Below are 25,082 nucleotides of genomic sequence, written 5' to 3' on the forward strand. Positions count from 1 at the left end.
AAAAATGGAGCTCTATAGGAGAAAGCCCTGCCTCCAGCTGTTTGCTTAGAAATTTTAGGGACAATTAGGAGGCCTGTGTCTTGTGACCGTAGCGTACGTGTAGGTATGTACGGCAGGACCAAATCAGAGAGATAGGTAGGAGCAAGCCCATGTAATGCTTTGTAGGTTAGCAGTAAAACCTTGAAATCAGCCCTTGCTTTGACAGGAAGCCAGTGTAGAGAGGCTAGCACTGGAGTAATATGATCAATTTTTTGGGTTCTAGTCAGGATTCTAGCAGCAGTATTTAGCACCAACTGAAGTTTATTTAGTGCTTTATCCGGGTAGCCGGAAAGTAGAGCATTGCAGTAGTCTAACCTAGAAGTGACAAAAGCATGGATACATTTTTCTGCATCATTTTTGGACAGAAAGTTTCAGATTTTTGCAATGTTACGTAGATGGAAAAAAGCTGTCCTTGAAATGGTCTTGATATGTTCTTCAAAAGAGAGATCAGGGTCCAGAGTAACGCTGAGGTCCTTTACAGTTTTATTTGAGACGACTGTACAACCATTAAGATTAATTGTCAGATTCAACAGAAGATCTCTTTGTTTCTTGGGACCTAGAACAAGCATCTCTGTTTTGTCTGAGTTTAAAAGTAGAAAGTTTGCAGCCATCCACTTCCTTATGTTTGAAACACATGCTTCTAGCAAGGGCAATTTGGGGCTTCACCATGTTTCATTGAAATGTACAGCTGTGTGTCATCCGCATAGCAGTGAAAGTTAACATTATGTTTTCGAATAACATCCCCAAGAGGTAAAATATATAGTGAAAACAATAGTGGTCCTAAAACGGAACCTTGAGGAACACCGAAATTTACAGTTGATTTGTCAGAAGACAAACCATTCACAGAGACAAACTGATATCTTTCCGACAGACAAGATCTAAACCAGGCCAGAACTTGTCCGTGTAGACCAATTTGGGTTTCCAATCTCTCCAAAAGAATGTGGTGATCGATGGTATCAAAAGCAGCACTAAGGTCTAGGAGCACGAGGACCGATGCAGAGCCTCGGTCCGATGCCATCAAAATGTAATTTCCACCTTCACAAGTGCCGTCTGAGTGCTATGATGGGGTCTAAAACCAGACTGAAGCATTTCGTATACATTGTTTGTCTTCAGGAAGGCAGTAAGTTGCTGCGCAACAGCCTTTTCTAAAAATTTTGAGAGGAATGGAAGATTCGATATAGGCCGATAAGTTTTTTATATTTTCTGGGTCAAGGTTTGGCTTTTTCAAGAGAGGCTTTATTACTGCCACTTTTAGTGAGTTTGGTACACATCCGGTGGATAGAGAGACGTTTATTATGTTTAACATAGGAGGGCCAAGCACAGGAAGCAGCTCTTTCAGTAGTTTAGTTGGAATAGGGTCCAGTATGCAGCTTGAAGGTTTAGAGGCCATGATTATTTTCATCATTGTGTCAAGAGATATAGTACTAAAACACTTGAGCGTCTCTCTTGATCCTAGGTCCTGGGAGAGTTGTGCAGACTCAGGACAACTGAGCTTTGAAGGAATACGCCGATTTAAAGAGGAGTCTGTAATTTGCTTTCTAATAATCATAATCTTTTCCTCAAAGAAGTTCATGAATTTATCACTGCTAAAGTGAAAGTCATCCTCTCTTGGGGAATGCTGCTTTTTAGTTAGCTTTGCGACAGTATCAAAAAGGAATTTCGGGTTGTTCTTATTTTCCTCAATTAAGTTAGAAAAATAGGATGATCGAGCAGCAGTAAGGGCTCTTCGGTACTGCACGGTACTGTCTTTCCAAGCTAGTCGGAAGACTTCCAGTTTGGTGTGGCGCCATTTCCGTTCCAATTTTCTGGAAGCTTGCTTCAGAGCTCGGGTATTTTCTGTGTACCAGGGAGCTAGTTTCTTATGAGAAATGTTTTTAGTTTTTAGGGGTGCAACTGCATCTAGGGTATTGCGCAAGGTTAAATTGAGTTCCTCAGTTAGGTGGTTAACTGATTTTTGTCCTCTGGCGTCCTTGGGTAGACAGAGGGAATCTGTAAGGACATCAAGGAATCTTTGTGTTGTCTGTGAATTTATAGCACAACTTTTGATGTTCCTTGGTTGGGGTCTGAGCAGATTATTTGTTGCAATTGCAAACGTAATAAAATGGTGGTCCGATAGTCCATGATTATGAGGAAAAACATTAAGATCCACAACATTTATTCCATGGGACAGTTTCGCCCAACCTAGGTCGAGGCACAGACACGGTCTCAATGGTGATAGCTGAGCTGACTACACTGACTGTGCTGGTAGCAGACTCCACTATGCTGGCAGGCTGGCTAACAGCCTGCTGCCTGGCCTGCACCCTATTTCATTGTGGAGCTAGAGGAGTTAGAGCCCTGTCTATGTTGGTAGATAAGATGAGAGCACCCCTCCAGCTAGGATGGAGTCCGTCACTCCTCAGCAGGTCAGGCTTGGTCCTGTTTGTGGGTGAGTCCCAGAAAGAGGGCCAATTATCTACAAGTTCTATCTTTTGGGAGGGGCAGAAAACAGTTTTCAACCAGCGATTGAGTTGTGAGACTCTGCTGTAGAGCTCATCACTCCCCCTAACTGGGAGGGGGCCAGAGACAATTACTCGATGCCGACACATCTTTCTAGCTGATTTACACGCAGAAGCTATGTTGCGCTTGGTGACCTCTGACTGTTTCATCCTAACATCGTTGGTGCCGACGTGGATAACAATATCTCTATACTCTCTACACTCGCCAGTTTTAGCTTTAGCCAGCACCATCTTCAGATTAGCCTTAACGTCGGTAGCCCTGCCCCCTGGTAAACAGTGTATGATCGCTGGATGATTCGTTTTAAGTCTAATACTGCGGGTAATGGATTCGCCAATGACTAGAGTTTTCAATTTGTCAGAGCTAATGGTGGGAAGCTTCGGCGTCTCAGACCCCGTAACGGGAGGAGTAGAGACCAGAGAAGACTCGACTCGGCCTCTGACTCCGACTCGCTGCTAAATGGGGAAAACCGGTTGAAAGTTTCTGTCGGCTGAATGAGCGACACCGGTTGAGCGTTCCTACAGCATTTCCTTCCAGAAACCGTGAGAAAGTTGTCCGGCTGCAGGGACTGTGCCAGGGGATTTATACTACTATCTGTACTTACTGGTGGCACAGACGCTGTTTCATCCTTTCCTACACTGAAATTACCCTTGCCTAACGATTGCGTCTGAAGCTGGGCTTGTAGCACAGCTATCCTCGCCGTAAGGCGAGTACAGCGACTGCAATTAGAAGGCATCATGTTAATGTTACTACTTAGCTTCGGCTGTTGGAGGTCCTGACGAATCGTGTCCAGATAAAGCATCCGGAGTGAAAAAGTATGTTTGGCAGCATGAGTGAAGGATGGTTTGTTGCGAAATAGGAAGCCAATTCTAGATGTAATTTTGGATTGGAGATGCTTAATGGGAGTTTGGAAGGAGAGTTTACAGTCTAACCAGACACCTAGATATTTGTAGTTGTCCACAGTTTTACTTGCATTTAAGAGCAGTTGGAGGCCACGGAAGGAGAGTTGTATGGCATTGAAACTTGTCTGGAGGTTTGTTAACACAGTGTCCAAAGAAGGGCCAGAAGTTGACAGAATGATTTTGTCTGAGTGGAGGTGGATCAGAGAATCACCAGCAGCAAGAGCGACATCATTGATGTATACAGAGAAAAGAGTCGGCCCGAGGATTGAACCCTGTGGCACCCCCATAGAGACTGCCAGAGGTCCAGACAACAGGCCCTCCAATTTGACACACTGAACTTTGTCTGAGAAGTAGTTGGTGAACCAGGCGAGGTAGTCATTTGAGAAACCAAGGCTGTTGAGTCTGCCGATAAGAATGTAGTGATTGACACAGCCGAAGGCCTTGGCCAGGTCGATGAATACAGCTGCACAGTATTGTCTCTTATCAATGGCGGTTATGATACCGTTTAGGACCTTGAGCGTGCCTGAGGTGCACCCATGACCAGCTCGGAAACCAGATTGCATAGCGGAGAGGGTACAGTGGGATTCAAAATGGTCAGTGATCTGTTTGTTAACTTGGTTTTCGAAGACCTTAGAAAGGCAGGGTAGGATAGATATTGGTCTGTAGCAGTTTGGGTCTAGAGTGTCTCCCCCTTTGAAGAGGGGGATGACCGTGTCTTTGGGGATCTCAGACAATATGAAAGAGAGGTTGAACAGGCTAGTAATAGGGGTTGCAACAATTTCGGGGCATAATTTTAGAAAAAGAGGGTCCAGATTTTCTAGCCCGGCTGATTTGTAGGGGTCCAGATTTTGCAGCTCTTTCAGAACATCAGCTTCCAGAAACTTCCAGAAACTAGCGGGCCTGCTAGTGATAGTGGTGGAGCCAGTACCTCCACACGTGGAGATGTATCCACTCAGTCAAGTAGGCCTACTCTGCGACCCACAACATCGCAGTCTTCTATGGACCAGTTTATTGCAAGGTTTATATCTGTAGCAAATCAATGCCAAATTGATATTGCATTGGGTAAAATGATTGCCACCGATTTTCAGCCATTTTCAATCGTGGAAGACAGAGGTTTTAGAAATTAATAGCAATAGTCTAAATTCAATGTACACAACTGAAAATAGGAAAACCCTTTCAAAATCACTTTTTCCACAACTATATGAGGCTTAAGTGCGGGAAAGAGTCCAAAAAGCTACTGCAGTTTGCCTTACCACTGACTGCTGGACATCAAGGGTAACCACTTCTTACATGTCGATTACATGTCACTTCATGAAGACTTTTCGATGTCTTCTGGACTGCTTTGAATTCAACGACAGACACACCTCAGAGAACTTGGCAGAGGAACTGTTGAGAGTGGACAGAGAAAGGCAAGTAGATGAAAAAGTAGTATGTTGTGTTAACGACAATGCAGCTAACATAACCAAAGCCATGAACATTTTAAAATGGACCCATCATCCATGTCTTGCCCACACAATTAACATGATTGTTAGAGATGCTCTGGCGGTGATGAAGCCCACTGTGGACAAAGTGAAAGCAGCTGTGGAAAACTTCCACAGGAGCACAGTAGGTGCTGAAAAAAAAACTAAAGTGTACACAACGCCAGATGGGGATGCCTGAGCTGAGGCCTAAACAAGACTGCACTACAAGGTGAAATTCAGCATTTTATATGTTGATGCGGTGTCTTGAGTCAAAGGATGCCATCATCTCTACCCTGGCCATTGTCAATGCACCTGTTGATGCTCTGACCCAAGGGGAATGGGAGGTGGTGGAGGAGGTGTGCAGAGTCCTGGAACCCTTTGAGCAGGTCACTATGGAGATCAATGGAGAGAAGTACAGTAAGCAGTTATTACTACATCATTATTTAATCCAGTATTATATACAGTGAGGGAAAAAAGTATTTGATCCCCTGCTGATTTTGTACGTTTGCCCACTGACAAATAAATGATCAGTCTATAATTTTAATGGTAGGTTTATTTGAACAGTGAGAGACAGAATAACAACAACAAAATCCTGAAAAATGCATGTCAAAAATGTATAAATAGATTTGCATTTTAATGAGGGAAATAAGTATTTGACCCCCTCTTAATCAGAAAGATTTCTGGCTCCTAGGTGTCTTTTATACAGGTAACGAGCTGAGATTAGGAGCACACTCTTAAAGTAATCCTCTTAAAGTGCTCCTAATCTCAGTTTGTTACCTGTATAAAAGACACCTGTCCACAGAAGCAATCAATCAATCAGATTCCAAACTCTCCAAGGATGACAGGGACAAGATTGTAGAATGGGCTACAAAACCATCGCCAAGCAGCTTGGTGAGAAGGTGACAACAGTTGATGCGATTATTCATAAATGGAAGAAACACAAAAGAACTGTCAATCTCCCTCGGCCTGGGGCTCCGTGAAGGACTGAAATCCTGCAGCGCCCGCAAGGTCCCCCTGCTCAAGAAAGCACATACAGTGGGGCAAAAAATGTAGTCAGCCACCAATTGTGCAATTGTCCATTTCCTAAAGTGATTTTTTTCCAACAATTGTTTACAGACCGATTATTTCACTTATAATTCACTGTTTCACAATTCCAGTGGGTCAGAAGTTTACATACACTAAGTTGACTGTGCCTTTAAACAGCTTGAAAAATTCCAGAAAATTATGTCATGGGTTTAGAAGCTTCTAATAGGCTGATGTACATAATTTGAGTCAATTGGAGGTGTACCTGTGGATGTATTTCAAGGCCTACCTTCAAACTCAATGCCTCTTTGCTTGAAATCATGGGAAAAGCAAAAGAAATCAGCCAAAACCTCAGGAAATTAATTGTAGACCTCCAAAAGTCTAGTTCATCCTGGGAGCAATTTCCAAACGTCTGCTGTTTGGATGCTGATGACTAGAGAGCAACTGGGGATTCAGCACGAAGGAATCCCTCAGCAGATGCCATATTGGAGGTCCGATCCTATTTGGAGGAACCCCTCATCCAAAGATCTGCAGATCCTCTGAGCTGGTGGAAGAACAAGGCCTCTGTCTACCCATGTCTTACTAAAGTCATAACAGGGAGACTCTGCATAGTGGCCACATCCGTTCCCTCTGAGAGGGTCTTCTCGAAAACAGGACAAATAATTACTGAGAGAAGAAACCGCATCAGCCCCTCAAGTGAGGCAGCTTGCATTTCTGAATGAAAATCTCTCATAAAAGCTAAATATGGTCAGCATTTCTGTGTGTTGCTGGTTTTAACATGGCGATAAAGTATAGAGAGAAAATAGGGACCAGTTTAGTGTTTTAAGTGGGATGCTGCAGTTTTGCACATTATTTATTTTTCTTTGATATGGAACAATATTCTATTATTATGTTGTTCAGATTGTATTAGTTTTGAATTGTTACATTTATATACACTTTGTTTATATACATTAAAAAGTTGTACTTTAAATGCAAATGTTTAATAGCATTATTTTTCACAACAAACCAATGCATTTTTAAATACATAACTTTTTTTTAAAGAGCCGTTTGGGAGCCAAAAGAGCCGGCTCTTTTTGGTAAGCTGAGTCGAACGAGCCGGCTCACTGAAAAGAGCCGGAATGCCCATAACTAGCCTGTAGAATTCTCTCTGGCTTGTTCTATTCCGAACTGTGCTGTCCCCTCTCCTGTCTCACGGTGGTGGCTTGGGCACCTGCTCAGTTCGCACAATTCTGGCTTTTTTGCGCTTGTGCCTCGGAGGTGTAGGTTCAGGTTGAGGTTCAGAATCAGAAGAATAGTCATCAGAGATGTCATCATGATTAATTTATTCCACACCATCTCAGTTGTTTTCATTCAGATTTTGTAGTAACGCTAACGAGTGCATCCATTCGTCTTGGTGTTCTTGCCATTGTAAATGACGCACGCGCTCACTGTGTACTCCAAATAGGCCAGAGTAGACTGATGGAGTACATAACATTTTGAGATTGTAATTGGAATAGATTACAATATGTTATGTCCTGCCCTGTTATTCATTCTCAATGGGTGATTACATAATTATGCATCGTTCGCTTCCGCTAGCTCATCAACTCACCCATTCTCCCCCATCATACTTTAGCCTACTAAATGTATTTATTCCGTTATAATATGTGTGAAATTAGTGTTGGTATAGTTTAGGCTTCCTTTCTTGGCTTTTATCGGGTAGATTATCAACAGAGCATGGCGTCTTCAACTATCCGGAGAAGGAGGTGCAACAGGGAAAACCATATAAAACTGACATGCCATCCTAAAACGGTCTATAACATCTGTTATGTTTGTGAAATTAAGATTCTAACAACGACGGTGTGTATTATAGACTTATTTCGGAAAAGTCAAGGACGGAGGAGGGCATGACATTGAAAATGGTAGAGTAATAACACATTTGAATTAATGAGCAGTCCAAATGACTGCTTTAGAGGATCTTTTGTAGGTTTTATAGTAACAACATATAATTTAACTGTAAAAATGTATTAGCCTACCTTTTTAACGTGGCATGAACACAACCAGTCATGATGTTTTCAAATGATTATGAAAGTAATCACTTCAAAAAGTATGTTTCCTTCGCACGTTAGGTCAAAAATAGCATCCGATCGACCGCAACAGCGCCCTTCTGACCTAACAATATGTAGGGACATTTATCTGCTGCGGTCTGGAAAAAAAGAGAATGTCATGCCATACTGTTTTAGTCCAGACAGCATCAGATACATGGTCTACACATACTGAGACAGAGAGTCACTGTTTCGCTTGCTCGAATGCTTCATCTGACAATGATGGGTCTTTCTGTCAGTGCACATCTGTCAAATCAGTATTTTATTTAGACAGACAGTGAGGTACGGTAGGGCGGATCAGGAAATAAGTTAGAGCGGGCCAGGCCCCCAAAAGACCTGCCCATAACGCCGGCCCTGAGCCTAACACTGCGTATTTTTTCAGACCTGTAGAAATCTATATCTAAAAGTAACACTACTCAACAGTTAAATGTGAATGATATGATCTCTGATGATCCTAGGATAATTACCAACTACTGTGACCATTTTTACAGGAACATACAGTATATACTTCTTAGTACTGTGAGGAATCTGCAGCACAGTTCTTCGATTCTCTTGGAAATGTTACCTCTATTAATTCTTCTGAGCAACACTTGTGTGATAAAGCCATCTCCTTAGAGGAATTTATAGAGGCTATTGATCACCTTAAAATGACCAAATCTCCTGGGGTTAATGGTATTACTGCAATTCTACAAAGTTGTTTTCAAAGAATTGGCTGCTTTCTATTTTAAGTGTACTCAGTCTCTGAGAGTATAGCCAATGAAGTACTCCCTCACACTAGTATCGCAAGGTTTAATTACTCTAATTCTTAGTCGTTGATAATTGCCGTCCAGTTGGCCTCTTAAATAACAATTATAACATAATAGCACTTGTCCTTGCTAAACAATTAAGGGCTGTTTTTGGATGCCATACTGGTGAGTCAGCTTTCACACTTTCAAGATGAATTGGATTAAGCAATTCCTGAAGAATCCTACAAATATATTGAATTTTATCTCGGAGTATGTTTTTTCTAATTTAGGTGGCCTCACATTTCTCCTACTGTGTTATTGAAAAAATCCTGACAAATGTATCTAATTTCCATTAACAATCCCTTTTAGCATTGTCTTTGATCTACACACACAATGTTTCTTCACACAGATATTTAACCTGGAACAAGAGAGATATCTTATACAACGGCAAGACCTTGTTTTAGGAGAAATGGTTCCAAAACAAGCTTCTATTGGTGAGTCAACCGTGTAATGATAGAGGTATTTTATTTAAATATGCCACATTTTTGGATTTTCATAAAGTACCAATAACTCCAAAGGTATTTGCTGTAGTTTTTGATGTAATCCCCTCTGGAGTTATTGTACTTTTTAAGGATGTGGCCGAATCTATGCCCTCTTCTTTACCATCTTCTGATCCAGCTGACTCACCAGTAGGCAATATATGTTTCTCTCCTACTGTTTTTGACAACAATTTCATTTGATTCATTTCACCTTTATTGTAAGGGTTTTCTTTAGGTGAAGTAGAGGCGGACCAAAATGCAGCGTGGTTGTTATTCATTGTACTTTAATAAAGAAACTGTACACGAATAAACTAACAAAACAACAAACGTGCGAAAACCTAAAACAGTCCTATCTGGTGCAAAACACAGAGACAGGAACAATCACCCACAAACACACAGTGAAACCCAGGCTACCTAAATATGGTTCCCAATCAGAGACAATGACTAACACCTGCCTCTGATTGAGAACCATATCAGGCCAGACATAGAAATAGACAAACAAGACATCCAACATAGAATGCCCACTCAGATCACACCCTGACCCACCAAAACATAGAAACATACAAAGCAAACTATGGTCAGGGTGTGACATTTATTTAACCAGGTAGGCTAGTTGAGAACAAGTTCTCATTTACAACTGCAACCTGGCCAAGATAAAGCAAAGCAGTGTGACACAAAAAACAACACAGAGTTACAATTGGCATAAAAAAACTTACAGTCCATAACACAATAGAAAAGGTATATACAGTGTGTGCAAATGAGGTAAGATAAGGGAGGTAAGGCAATAAATAGGACATAGTGGCGAAATAATTACAATTTAGCAATTAAACACTGAAGTGATAGATGTGCAGAAGATGAATGTGCAAGTAGAGATACTGGGGTGAAAAGGAGAATAAAAAAATATGTAAATAAATAACAGTATGGGGATGAGGTATTTGGATGGGCTATTTACAGATGGACTATGTACAGGTGCAGTGATCGGTGAGCTGCTATGACAGCTGGTGCTTAAAGTTAGTGAGGGAGATATGAGTCTCCAGCTTCAGTGATTTTTGCAATTCGTTCCAATCATTGGCAGCAGAGAACTGGAAGGAAAGGCGGCTTTGGAGATGACCAGTGAAATATACCTGCTGGAGCACGTGCTACGGGTGGGTGTTGCTATGGTGACCAGTGAGCTGAGATAAGGTGGAGTCTACCGATAAAATGTGGTGATTGACAGAGTCGAAGGCCTTGGCCAGGTCGATGAAGACAGCTGCACAGTATTGTCTCTTATCAATGGCGGTTATGATATCGTTTAGGACCTTCAGCGTGGCTGAGGTGCACCCATGACCAGCTCGGAAACCAGGTGGCATAGAGAGGGTACAGTGGGAATCAAAATGGTCAGTGATCTGTTTGTTAACTTGGCTTTCGAAGACCTTAGAAAGGCAGGGTAGGATAGATATAGGTCTGTAGCAGTTTGGGTCTAGAGCGTCTCCCCCTTTTGAAGAGGGGGATGACCGTGGCAGCTTTCCAATCTTTGGGAATCTCAGACGATACGAAAGAGAGGTTCAACAGGCTAGTAATAGGGGTTGCAACAATTTCGGCAGATCATTTTAGAAAGAGAGGGTCCAGATTGTCTAGCCCGGCTGCTTTGTAGGGGTCCAGATTTTTCAGCTCTTTCAGAACATCAGCGATCTGGATTTGGGTGAAGGAGAAATGGGGAGGTTTGGGCTATTTGCTGTGGTGGGTGCAGGGCTGTTAACCGGGGTAGGGGTAGCCAGGTGGAACGCATGGCCATAGAAAAATGTTTATTGAAATTCTCAATTATTGTGGCTTTATCGGTGGTGACCGTGTTTCCTAGCCTCAGTGCAGTGGGCAGCTGGGAGGAGGTGCTCTTACTCTCTATGGACTTTACAGTGTCCCAGAATTTTTGGAGTTTGTGCTACAGGATGCAAATTTCTGTTTGAAAATGCTAGCCTTTGCTTTCCTAACTGCCTGCGTATATCGGTTTCCTAACTTCCCTGAAAAGTTACATATCGCGGGGGCTATTCGATGCTAATGCAGCACGCCACAGGATGTTTTTGTGCTGATCAAGGACAGTCAGGTCTGGAATGAACCATGGGCTATATCTGTTCCTGGTTCTACATTTTTTGAATGGGACATGCTTATTTAAGATGGGGAGGAAAGCACTTTTAAAGAATAACCAGGCATCCTCTACAGACGGAAGGAGGTCAATATCCTTCCAGGATTCCCGGGCCAGGTCGATTAGAAATGCCTGCTCGCTGAAGTATTTTAGGGAACGTTTGACAATGATGAGGGGTGGTCGTTTGACCGAAGACACATTACAGACGCAGGCAATGAGGTAATGATCCCTGAGATCCTAGTTGAAGACAGCAGAGGTGTATTTGGAGGGCAGGTTGGTTAGGATGATATCTATGTGGGTGCCCGTGTTAACAGATTTGGGGTTGTACCTGGTAGGTTCATTGATCATTTGTGTGAGATTGAGCACAGACCTGGATAGTAAGACAGAACACTGCAGTCTATCTCAGCAGTAGATTAGTAGATTGCAACTCCCCTTTGGCAGTTCTATCTTGTCAGAAAATGTTATAGTTAGGGATGGGAATTTCAGGGGTTTTGGTGGCCTTCCTAAGCCAGGATTCAGACACGGCTAGGACATCCGGGTTGGCAGAGTGTGCTAAAGCAGTGAATAAGACAAATTTAGGGAGGAGGCTTCTAATGTTAAAATGCATGAAACCAAGGCTTTTACGGTTACAGAAGTCAGCAAATGAGAGCGCCTGGAGAATGGGAGTGGAACTCTACATTACCAGAGGAACAGAGGAGGAGTAGGATAAGGGTATGTATGGCTAAAGGCTATAAGAACTGGTCGTCTAGAGCGTTCGGGAACAGAGAGTAAAAGGAGCAGGTTTCTGGGAGCGGTGATTCAAGGCATAATGTACAGTACAGACAAAGGTATGGTAGGATTTGAATACAGTGGAGGTAAACCTAGGCATTGAGTGACAATGAGAGAGATATTGTCTCTAGAGACACCATTTAACTTTGGATGAATTGCGTGTCCATAGTGAACTGCATCCTACTCTGTCCTAGATTGCTAATATATGCATATTATTATTACTATTGGATAGAAAACACTCTGAAGTTTCTAAAACTGTTTGAATTATGTCTGTGAATATAACAGAACTCATAGGGCAGGCAATCTTCCAAACAAGAAGTGAAATTCTGAATGTGGGTCAACTTTGAAGTCAATGCCCCCTCCTTCCCCAACAAGATATGGATCTGGCAGCATTTCCTACGCCTTCCACTAGATGTCCTCATTCAGTAGAAAGTGGAATGGAGCATTTCCTGTGAACTTTGACCGAATGGGAGGGGAAATAGTCAGTGTCCCGACAGAATGCCATTTTCCTGTGGCGCATTTCTCTGTGGGTGCCACCGCCGTTCCATTTGGCTGCAGCTGAAAACGTATGATCCGGTTGGAACGTTATTGGATATATATGATAATAACATCCTGAAGATTGATTCTCTACTTAGTTTGACCAGTTTATTCGACCTGGACTATATCTTTTTGAAGTTTTCGTGCGAGTTGTCCTGGACCAGCAGTCAGTTTTTGGGCACGTGAGCTGAAAGTGATAGCAAATGCAGCTAATTGGACACTAGTATTGGACATTATGGAACAAAACAACGATTTATTGTGGAACTAGGACTCCTTGCACTACATTCTGATGAAAGATCATCAAAGGTAAGGGAATATTTATGAAGTAAATTCGTATTTCTGTTGACTCCAACATGGTGGAGAAATACTTTTACGTCTGAGCGCCTTCTCAGATAATTGCATGGTAGGCTTTTTCCATAACGTTTAAAAAAAATCTGACACAGCGGTTGCATTAAGAACCACTGTATCTTTAATTATATGTAGAACATGTATCTTTAGTCAACGTTTATGATGAGTATTTCTGTTATCTGGCGTAGCTTTCTATAATTCCTCCGGATATTTTGGAGGCAGTTCTGAACATGGCGTCAATGTAAACCGAGATTTGTGGATATAAATATGCATATTATCGAACAAAACATACATGTATTGTGTAACATGTCATATGAGTATCATCTGATGAAGATTTTCAAAAGGTTAGTGATTCATTTTATCTCTAATCCTGCTTTTGTGACTCTATCTTTGGCTGGAAAAAATGGCTGCGTTTTGCCTTTGATTTGGTGGCGGTCTAACAAATATATGTTGTGTTTTCGCTGTAAAACATTTTTTTAAATCAGACATGATGGGTAGATGAACAAGATGTTCATATTAAACCAGGTGAGGTTACTGCATGTGTGGGAGGTGGAACAAAAGGGTTAGCTAACGCATATTGAGCAGGGCTGGAGTCTCTACAGTGAAATAAGACGATAATCACTAACCAAAACAGCAATGAACAAGGCATATTGACATTAGGGAGAGGCATGCGTAGCCGAGTGATCATAGGGTCCAGTGAGTAGCTAGGTGAGCTGGAGACAGCGATTCAGACAGGCCAGGGCTAGCAGGCTAGCCAAAGGGCCTTAGAGGGACATCGCGACGGAAGTGTCTGTTGTAGCCCCCTCATGCGGTTACGTCGGCAGACCAGTCGTGATGGATCAGCAGGGCTCCGTGTAGTAAAAGGGTCCAGGCCAATTGGCAAAATAGGTATATTTGCCTAAGAAATTGGGTGATGGACCTCTTCAGCTGACAGTCCAATATGCTCTAGACAGCAGCAGGATGCGGCTAGCAGATGGCATTCAGGGGACGTTGCGATGGAGGAGCCTGTTGTTAAACCCCCTCGGGGTTTGGGGGCTCCGGTTCTAAATTAAGAAAATAGCAGATCAGTACCACATTGGGTGAGGCGGGTTGCAGGAGAGTATGTTGAAGTTGAGATTAAGAAAAATATAAAAAAATATATGTGCAAAGAAAAAATATATGAAAAGATATACAGTTGAAATCGGAAGTTTACAAACACTTAGGTTGGAGTCATTAAAACAATTTTTCAACCACTCCACACATTTCTTGTGAACAAACTATAATTTTGACAAGTCGGTTAGGACATCTACTTTGTGCATGACACAATATATTTTTCCAACAATTGTTTAAAGACTAATTATTTAACTAAAATTGGAGATAAGAAGAAGTCTGATATGCTCTGGGTTGAATCGCATTGTGCAGACTGGCAGGAGTTGTCCAGGCTAAAGGTTAGCCTGTGGATGTATTTCGGGCTTCAACACCATAGTACCCTCCAAGCTCATCATCAAGCTCGAGACCCTGGGTCTCGACCCCGCCCTGTGCAACTGGGTACTGGACTTCCTGACGGGCCGCCCCCAGGTGGTGAGGGTAGGCAACATCATCTCCTCCCCGCTGATCCTCAACACTGGGGCCCCACAAGGGTGCGTTCTGAGCCCTCTCCTGTACTCCCTGTTCACCCACGACTGCGTGGCCCCGCACGCCTCCAACTCAATCATCAAGTTTGCGGACGACACAACAGTGGTAGGCTTGATTACCAACAACGACGAGACGGCCTACAGGGAGGAGGTGAGGGCCCTCGGAGTGTGGTGTCAGGAAAATAACCTCACACTCAACGTCAACAAAACTAAGGAGATGATTGTGGACTTCAGGAAACAGCAGAGGGAACACCCCCCTATCCACATCGATGGAACAGTAGTGGAGAGGGTAGCAAGTTTTAAGTTCCTCGGCATACACATCACAGACAAACTGAATTGGTCCACTCACACAGACAGCATTGTGAAGAAGGCGCAGCAGCGCCTCTTCAACCTCAGGAGGCTGAAGAAATTCGGCTTGTCACCAAAAGCACTCACAAACTTCTACAGATGCACAATCGAGAGCATCCTGGCGGGCTGTATCACCGCCTGGTACGGCAACTGCTCCGCCCTCAACCCGTAAGGCTCTCCAGAGGGTAGTGAGGTCTGCACAACGCATCACCGGGGGCAAACTACCTGCCCTCCAGGACACCTACACCACCCGATGTTACAGGAAGGCCATAAAGATCATCAAGGACATCAACCACCCGAGCCACTGCCTGTTCACCCCGCTATCATCCAGAAGGCGAGGTCAGTACAGGTGCATCAAAGCTGGGACCGAGAGACTGAAAAACAGCTTCTATCTCAAGGCCATCAGACTGTTAAACAGCCACCACTAATATTGAGTGGCTGCTGCCAACACACTGACAAGGACACTGACTCAACTCCAGCCACTTTAATAATGGGAATTGATGGGAAATGATGTAAATATATCACTAGCCACTTTAAACAATGCTACCTTATATAATGTTACTTACCCTACATTATTCATCTCATATGCATACGTATATACTGTACTCTATATCATCGACTGCATCCTAATGTAATACATGTATCACTAGCCACTTTAACTATGCCACTTTGTTTACATACTCATCTCATATGTATATACTGTACTCGATATCATCTACTGTATCTTGCCTATGCTGCTCTGTACCATCACTCATTCATATATCCTTATGTACATATTCTTTATCCCCTTACACTGTGTATAAGACAGTAGTTTTGGAATTGTTAGTTAGATTACTTGTTGGTTATTACTGCCTTGTCGGAACTAGAAGCACAAGCATTTCGCTACACTCGCATTAACATCTGCTAACCATGTGTATGTGACAAATAAGATTTGATTTGATTTTTTTATTTGATTTATTTCAAGGCCTACCTTCAAACTCAGTGCCTCTTTGCTTCACATCATGGGAAAATCAAAAGACATCAGCCAAGTCCTAAGAAAAAGAATTGTCGAATAAAACAAGTCTGATTCATCATTGGGAGCAATCTCCAAATGCCGGAAGGTGCCATGTACATCTGTACAAACTATAGTACGTAAGTATAAACACCATGGGACCACGCAGCCGTCATACCATTCAGGAAGGAGACGAGTTCTGTCTCCTAGAGATTAACGTACTTTGGTGTGAGAAGTGCAAATCAATCCCAGATCAACAGCAAAGGACATTGTGAAGATGCTGGAGGAAACAGGTACAAAAGTATCTATATCCACAGTAAAACGAGACCTATGTCGACATAACCTGAAAAGGCCGCTCAGCAAGGAAGAAGACACTGCTCCAAAACTGCGATAAAAAAGCCAGACTACGGTTTGCAACTGCACATGGGGACAAAGAGCATACCTTTTGGAGAAATGTCCTCTGGTCTGATGAAACAAAAATAGAACGGTTTGGCCGTAATGGCCATCGTTATGTTTGGAGGAAAAAGGGGGACGCTTGCAAGCCGAGGAACACCATCCCAACCGTGAAGAACAGGGGTGCCAGCATCATGTTGTGGGGGCTGCAGGAGGGACTGGTGCACTTCACAAAATTCATGGCATCATGAGGTAGGAAAATTATGTGGATACATTGAAGCAACATCTCAAGACATCAGTCAGGAAGTTAAATCTTGGTCGCAAATGGGTCTTCCAAATGGACAATAACCCCAAGCATACTTCCAAAGTTGTGGCAAAATGGCTTAAGGACAACAAAGTCAAGGTATTGGAGTGGCCATCACAAAGCCCTGACCTCAACCTATAGAAAAATTGTTGGCAGAACTGAAAAAATCATGTGCGAGCAAGGAGGCCTACAAACCTGACTCAGTTCTAACAGCTCTGTCAGGAGGAATTGGCCAAAATTCACCCAACATATTGTGGGAAGCTTGTGGAAGGCTACCTGAGACGTTTGACCCAAGTTAAACAATTTAAAGGCAATGCTACCAAATACTAATTGAGTGTATTGTTAACTTCTGACCCACTGGGAATGTGATGAAAGAAATAAAAGCTGACATAAATCATTCTCTATACTATTATTCTGACATTTCACATTCTTAAAATAAATTGGTGATCCAAAATTACCTAAGACAGGGAATGTTTACTCGGATTAAATGTCAGGAATTGTGAATAACTGAGTTTAAATGTATTTGTATATGTATACTTCCGACTTCAACTGTATATACAGTATATCCATAAAAATTATGTCTACTCTTTTCACAGTGGAGAACAAGTTTATACATTGCATGGCTGGGCAGATGAGACGGTGTAGTAGTAGTAGTACGTTGCTAGGTAACAACGTAAAACAATGCCAATTTATATGAATCTACTGGCCATGTGTATGTTGCCTAGTATATCATGGGCAGGATAGGCTCTAACAATTGGAATTCCAAACCACCCATTGGGGGAGGGGGAGTCAGAAATGTCCATCCCTTATTGAAGTTTTGGATAGCTGCAGCTCTAACATCAATAGATTATTAAGGGCCATCCTCACCCTTCTTATGACTTCATGTACTGTCGATACTCTTCTCCACTACAGTTCGTATCAAAACATTGATCACATCTTCCATGCTGACTGCAAGTCTCAACAATTTAGCCCTGATGTCCCATGAAACGGAACTTAGTGTCTCTTTGGACTATGATGAAATAATCTCCATCTTCTATATCAAGGCTGGGCTGGAAAACGTGAAACACACAAGAAAGGTTAGCCTGAATACTGTTTATTTATGATTTTGCCTAATGTTTTCATGCTTGATTTGGTAGGTCAGGCATATATGTGTTTGACTCAAACTGAGCTACTGTATTCATCCACTGTGATATTAGGTTATGTATGATGATTTCATGTTTTCATGCCTGCCTTGGTAGGCTGGTTCTAGCTAACTATTGTATTTAGACCCGCTGTGGTATTATGTATAGTGATTTAATTTGTTCATGCCTGAATGCCTATACAGAAGTGTTTTCTTATTGAAAGTGAGCTATTCATTTCATACCTGCAGTACAGTTCAAGCTATAGGCCTAAAGTGTATGTATTGCATTTTGTGTGGCTGTTTTCATATGGCAAAAGTGTGCACGTTTGGGCTTATTAAAAACACTTTCAGGGCTTTATATTCTATATTGCTTCTTTGTGCAATAGCACAATAAACAGTTTGTGCGTATTCCAATCCAATGCCGAGCTGGTGTCTGGCCGTTGCGCTGACCATGGTCCTAAACCCACTTGTTGTGCCTGTAGGCCTGCTGTAGATCGCTTCTTTGAGTGGGAGTGGTCAATTTGATCTAATAATATGTTGATTATTTCAATATATCACTGCACTTGTCTGCTGCTGTAGAGTCTCTCTCTCTCTCTCTCTGAATATGTAGGTGATACAAATATTTCATTATGTTTGTTCACTTTCGGACTCTGACAGTAGGCCTGTTTTATCAGTAGTTGCGCACTTGCGCTGCCTACTTGGCAATAATAACCGGCCTGTTGTATTTTTTGTTGTTATTGCACAATTTCTAACTTACAGTACATGTGTTGGACAGTGGTGTAGTGGAAGTTATATGCAGGTTACGCCATACACACACATTTGTAAATGTGGGTTTGAAAAGTGTGAGTGGTAAACTATAATGTAAGCTTATATTATTCAGCACCACGGGCAGGTAATGTGGCTTGGCCAGCTCTGGCTGAGCACGCAAAAGTCAAATAAAAGATTTCAGCAAAGGACAGATCCGCACTCCTCTCCGTTCTCTGACTCCTGATATTCACATTCATAACGAGAATTGTGCATTTATTCCCATGAGTTCAACAGTTTAGCCTCTTTACCGAGCTTGTTCAATAGAAGAGCTTTCTCATATCATTTTTCACACAGGGCGCCCTTCATTTTGCCAGATTAAAGTATACCCACTTCTCCATTCACCACGACTACACCACTGATGTCTAGGTATTTTTTGCTGGAAAATGAACTACTGCTGCTGCAATAGAGCCTGGGATTGCTTGAATGCACCTGGTAGGGGTGGGGAGTATGGTGATGGTAGCTATGGTGATGCAGGGTACCACTTATACCTAAATGGGTTATATATAGCCTGGTCCCAGATTTGTGTGGGCTCTTGCCAAGTCCATAGATGTCAAATATTTAGCATGACAATGAGTGACAAGTTGGCATGACAAAAGGTAACAAGGTGTTGGAATGACAATGAGTGACAAGTTGGCATGACAATAGGTGAAAAGGAGTTGGCATGGCAGCACAAACAGACTGAGGTTGGGAATAGTAGTACTGTTCTTCCCAAAACCAATGATTTGGTGTGCTTTCTCTGTGTCCTCTTTCATCCACTGATTGGTTTGTTGAATGATACCTCATGGGTGTTAGAGATGCCTTTGTTAACCTTCAATGCCAGGTCAACTTAGAGGTTGGCAATCGAATGTGTATGTGTGTATGTGTTACATAGAGCCATTGTAACAGCTAGCGTGATTACTGTGGTTTTGAATTTCAACTTGAATGCAATAACTTAGGCTACTTTTCAGAACTTTTTACCTTTTTTCTCCAAAGATCAAAATAAACAACATTTGGAAAACCTAAAAAGGACTCAGATGTTCATCGCTTTCATTTGGCATCTCCTCTGCGCTGCATTGAATTGGATTGTTGCTAAACCTTTGTGAGACCATGTCAAGGCCCCCGCTCTGCTCTGACTGACTCATATGGCTCGAATGAGTACGGCTGTGGTTCAGGGGAGGGGGACAAGAGAAAGAATATTTTATCAAAGCCGCTGAAGAGAAATTCCTCAGTGATCAGTTGCAAGTGAAATGATCACAGGGACCTGGGGACAAGAGAGAGAGAGGCTGGAGATGGAGAGAGAGGCTAGAGATGGAGGGGGTGAGAGTGGGTGGGGGGAGCTGAAGAGAGAGGGGAATGTGCTACCATGCTTTTGGAGCTTTTCTCTATGTGCGTCTGACTCCACCACCGACTGACTGCCACAGTCATAGAATTAGAATAATTTAAACAATTTATAGGTGTCACACCCTGATCTGTTTCACCTGTCCTCGTTATTGTCTCCATCCCCTCCAGGTGTCGCTTGTATTCTGGACTTTGTACCCGCCTGCCTGACCATTCTGCCTGCCCTGACCTCGAGCCTGACTGCCACTCTGTACCTCATGGACTCTGGTTATGACCTTTTGCCTTCTCCACAACCATTCTCTTGTACAACAGTAACTGTTGTCTGTACTGTGGAGGGAAAGGACATTTTATAGCTACCTGCCCTATTAGGAAACCCTTGTCTTTAGTGGGTACCAGTACCATGGTGAGTCAGACAGAGTTCCCTAATTCCCATCACCCGCACACTTTTTTTGTGGTTGTGCTGTAGGGAGACCAATCTAAGTCTCTCCAAGTGGAAAGAACTACAAAAATCTCTGAAACTGGAAACACTTATCTCCCTCACTAGCTTTAAGCACCAACTGTCAGAGCAGCTCACAGATTACTGCACCTGTACATAGCCCACCTATAATTTAGCCCAAACAACTACCTCTTTCCCAACTGTATTTAATTTTAATTTATTTTGCTCCTTTGCACCCCATTATTTTTATTTCTGCTTTGCACATTCTTCCATTGCAAAACTACCATTCCAGTGTTTTACTTGCTATATTGTATTTACTTTGCCACCATGGCCTTTTTTGCCTTTACCTCCCTTCTCACCTCATTTGCTCACATTGTATATAGACTTGTTTATACTGTATTATTGACTGTATGTTTGTTTTACTCCATGTGTAACTCTGTGTCGTTGTATCTGTCGAACTGCTTTGCTTTATCTTGGCCAGGTCGCAATTGTAAATGAGAACTTGTTCTCAACTTGCCTACCTGGTTAAATAAAGGTAAAATAAAATAAAAATAAAGTGCTCATTGACTCTGGGGCTGATGAAAATCTTATGGATGTCATGATAGCTTCGGAGCTTGGTAATCCCACTCAGCCTCTCTCTGTGCGCATGGATGCTAGGGCACTGGCCACTCTATAGGGGAAGTTACCAATAGTACTGTGCCCATTCAATTATGGGTTTGTGGTAACCACGGTGAGACAATACAGTCCCTCCTCATTACATCTCCCCATGTTCCAGTTGTGTTGGGATTTTCCTGGCTCCAAAAGCACAATCCTGTGATTGACTGGACCACTTTTGCCATTCCCACTGCCATCAAGCAGCACAGCCTTCCTCAGGATGTTAGCAAGACTGTGGATGTCTCTGCTATCCCCACAGAATACCATGACCTCCTGGAAGTCTTCAGTAAGGCACATGCTACTTCCCTTCCCCGCACCGTCCTTTTGATTGTGCCATTGATCTTCTCCCAGGCATTACACCACCTCGGGTCGATTGTGCTCTGTCTGGACCAGAAACCATAGCTATGGAGGTGTTCATAGAGGAGTCTCTGGCCACTGGGGCTGTCCGTCTGTCTGCATCTCCTGCAGGTGCAGGGTTTTTGTCATGCCTGTTGGACTAACCGCTGTTTTCCAGGCGTTGGTCAATGATGTTCTTCGGGACATGCTAAACCGGTTTGTGTTCGTGTACCTTGACGACATCCTGTTTTTTTCCCCATCTGCACAAGAACATGATCTTCATGTGAGACAGGTCCTCCAGCGCCTCCTGGAGAAACAACTGTTCGGGAAAGCCGAGAAGTGTGAGTTCCACCTCTCTACTATCACCTTACTTGGATATGTCATTGCTGAGGGCAATGTTCAGATGGATCCTGGAAAGGTGAAAGCAGTGGTGGATTTGCCTCAACCAATGTCCAGGGTGCAGTTGCAACGGTTTCTTGGTTTTGCAAACTTCTACCACCATTTCATTTGGCACTACAGCACCTTGGCGGCCCCCCTCTCGGGACTCACCTCTCCCAAGGTACCGTTCAAATGGTCTCCAGCTGTCGACAAAGCCTTTGTAGACCTGAAGCATCGGTTCACAACAGCTCCCATCTTCATCCATCCGGACCCCTCGCATCAATTTGTGGTGGAAGTGGATGCGTCGGATGTTGGCGTGGGGGCCATCCTTTCCCAGCGATCTGCCCAGGACCAGAAGCTTCATCCCTGTGCCTTCCTGTCACATCATCACAATCCTGCTGAAAGGAACCACGATGTTGGCAACTGAGAACTCCTGGCTGTCAAGATGGTGTTGGAAGAGTGGAGGCACTGGCTGGAAGGAGCAGAACAGCCATTCCTGGTCTGGACCAACCATAAAAACCTGGAATATCTCCATACATGCAAGCTCCTCAACTCCAGGAAGGCCCATTGGGCCCTCTTGTTCACCAGATTTAACTTCACCATCTCCTACCGCCCAGGTCTAAGAATGTGAAGCCTGACACCCTCTCCCTCTCCTTTGCCACACCCTCAACCTCTGAAACCATTCTCCATAACTCATGCCTTGCTGCCACTGTGGATTGGGGTATTGAGAACCTGGTCCACGAGGCACAACGCTCCCAGCCTGGACCTGAAGGGGGCCCGGCTAACTGGCTGTTTGTCCCTAGTTCAGTCTGGTCCCAGGTCCTGGAATGGGCTCATTCCTCCAGGCTGACCTGTCGTCCAGGGTCCCATGGTACTCTAGCCTTCCTTCGATAAACTTTTCTGGTGGCCCACAATGGTCCCTGATGTCTCTGCTCAAAGCAAGACTCCACAGCAAGCTCCTTCTGGCCTCCTGCAGCCACTACTGGGTCCTCATCATGCCTGGTCTCATATCTCTGGACTTTGTCACTGGGCTCGCTCCGTCTGATGGCAACACTGTCATTCTGATGGTAGTCGACTGGTTCTCCAAGACCGCCCATTTCATCCCTCTCCCCAAACTACCTTCTGCCAAGGAGACTGCCCAGCTTATGGTGCAGCATGTCTTCCGGATCCATGGACTCCCGGTTGATATGGTCTCCGATTGGTGTTCTTGTCTCAGTTCTGGAAGGCATTCTGCACCCTTATTGGGTCGTTGGCCAGCCTATCATCCGAATTCCATCCCCAAACTAACGATCAGTCGGAGCGAGCCAACCAAAACCTGGAGACCACCTTAAGGTCCCTGGTCTCAACCAACCCCACTACCTGTAGCCGTCAACTGGTCTGGGTGGAGTATGCCTGGAACACTCTTCCCAGTTCTGCCACGGGACTCTCCCCTTTTGAGTGCTCCATTTAGGTATCAGCCTCCACTCTTCCCTGAACAAGAGCAGGAGGTCAGCGTACCCTTGGCCCAGATGTTTGTCCACCGCCGTTGACGTACCTGGAGAAGAGCCAAGGCGGCTATTCTCAAGACCGACTCCAGGTATCGTCGACAAGTGGACCGTCGCCGGACTCGAGCTCCCTGCTACTGCATTGGGCAGAGGGTATGGCTGTCCACACGGGACCTGCCCCTTCGGGTAGAGTCCCGCAAACTGTCCCCTTTTTTTATTGGTCCTTTTCCCATCTCCAGAGTCCTGAGTTCCACTGCTGACCGTCTCTTGTTACCCCGTACCCTCCGTATTCACCCTATGTTCCATGTGTCGAGAATTAAACCCGTGTCTCACAGTTCTTTGTCTTCTGTCCCCAGGCCCACCCCCTCCTCGTGTCATTGATGGCCATCCGGCATACACTGTGAGACGTCTTCTGGGTGTTCGACCACAGGGGTATCCAGTACCTGGATGACTGGGGTGTACTGTCATACCCTGATCTGCTTCACCTGTCTTCGTTAATTGTCTCCACCCCCTCCAGGTATCGCTTGTTTTCCCCAGTGTATTTATCCCTGTGTTTCCTGTCTTTCTGTGCCTGTTCGTCTGGTATGTCCAAGCCTACCAGCGTTTTTTTCTCATTTTCCTGCTTTGCCTTTTCTCCTTTTTCTAGTCCTCTGGGTTTTGACCCTTGCCTGCTCTGGACTCTGTACCCACCTGCCTGACCATTCTGCCTGCCCTGACCTCGAGTATGCCTGCCACTCTGTACCTCCTGGACTCTGATCTGGTTATGACCTTTTGCCTGTCCACGACCGTCCTTTTGCCTATTCCCTTTGTGTTTATTAAACATATTCAACTCCAGCCATCTCCTGTGTCTGCATTTGGGTCTCGCCTAGTGTCATGATAATAGGATCTCTATGGCTGCAGCATTACAGATTATGAAACAATCTGTTGAAAAACAAGTTTTATTTTGATCAGTTATCAGTCATGTCCACCTCGGGTGCTTTTCCCTAGTGTTCTGAGGTACTCCATGTATAATGGTCCGTGATCAGGTCTCATGGCTGTGTCCAGTGCTGTTTTTTCTGATTAGTCTGGGTCTGGTCAGACAGACAGTGAGTGGAGGTCAGGGGGGGGGGTGAGTGTATGTGGACAATCTCAAGGACTCCTGCTCCAGTCTCACGAAATCCTCAAACTTACCAGACAACCAGGACCCATCAATGTCACATCTCTGATAGATTATGAGCCTCACACATTCCACCCCTCTAAATATCCATCCACCTCCCAAACTGACATGCTCGCTCCTGGCTGATGCTCCTGCCAGACCGAACGTGTGGTGAAGGTTTATGGCGCCTGCAAGACATTTGTCTGTTTGTCTGCGTGTGTCTGAGGACTCATTCAAAAAAGCAGTGATGGCCCCCCTGTGTCAGACAGACCCCCCCATACACACACATATCCTTCTCAGCTCGTACATTCTCTCAGCCCGTTCCACTAATAGAATGTCATGTCCCGACCTCGAGGGAGCGTAACTAAAAGGAGAGAGTTTGGAGTTAAACACCTGTGTAGCACACCTTTCAGCCTCCTGCTAAAACGTATCTTCACATACACCCCCTCCCCCTTTCCCCTTTACCCTCATACAGGGGTATGAGGGTGGATTCTGTTGGTTCAAAATATTTATGCATTTATATGAATGTTTATGTAAATGCACAAACATTTCTGTTGCCTAGGGGAGTTTTTTTAATGGAGGAATTGTGATACAGAACATGTTTTTTTTATGTTTTATTTCGCAGTCACCTTGAGTTAGGGTGAAGACTGGATGTGCGTGTGTTGTTCATGTTGTGCGTCATTACGACACAATTGTGTATCCACAATACTAAGTCCCATATTCTATTCATTA

At 43.8% G+C, this 25,082-nt stretch overlaps 1 protein-coding gene across 2 annotated transcripts in view; it reads left to right on the forward strand.

Moving 5' to 3' along the window:
* Window positions 1-23,896, forward strand: part of LOC109868109 (splicing factor, suppressor of white-apricot homolog) — a 155,356-nt gene extending 131,460 nt beyond the window's left edge. The window contains exons 18-19 of one of the 2 annotated variants that reach the window (XR_004204958.1): window positions 23,572-23,732; window positions 23,862-23,896. Coding sequence is in view for 1 of the 2 variants with exons in the window: in XM_020457548.2 (XP_020313137.1) it covers window positions 23,572-23,619 (48 nt within the window). In the remaining variant the exon portion in view is untranslated. The other variant, XM_020457548.2, reaches the window with a different exon arrangement.
* Window positions 23,897-25,082: the final 1,186 nt, after the last annotated feature.

This window comes from Oncorhynchus kisutch, linkage group LG23 (genome assembly GCF_002021735.2).
Source record: "Oncorhynchus kisutch isolate 150728-3 linkage group LG23, Okis_V2, whole genome shotgun sequence".
NCBI lineage: Eukaryota > Metazoa > Chordata > Actinopteri > Salmoniformes > Salmonidae > Oncorhynchus > Oncorhynchus kisutch.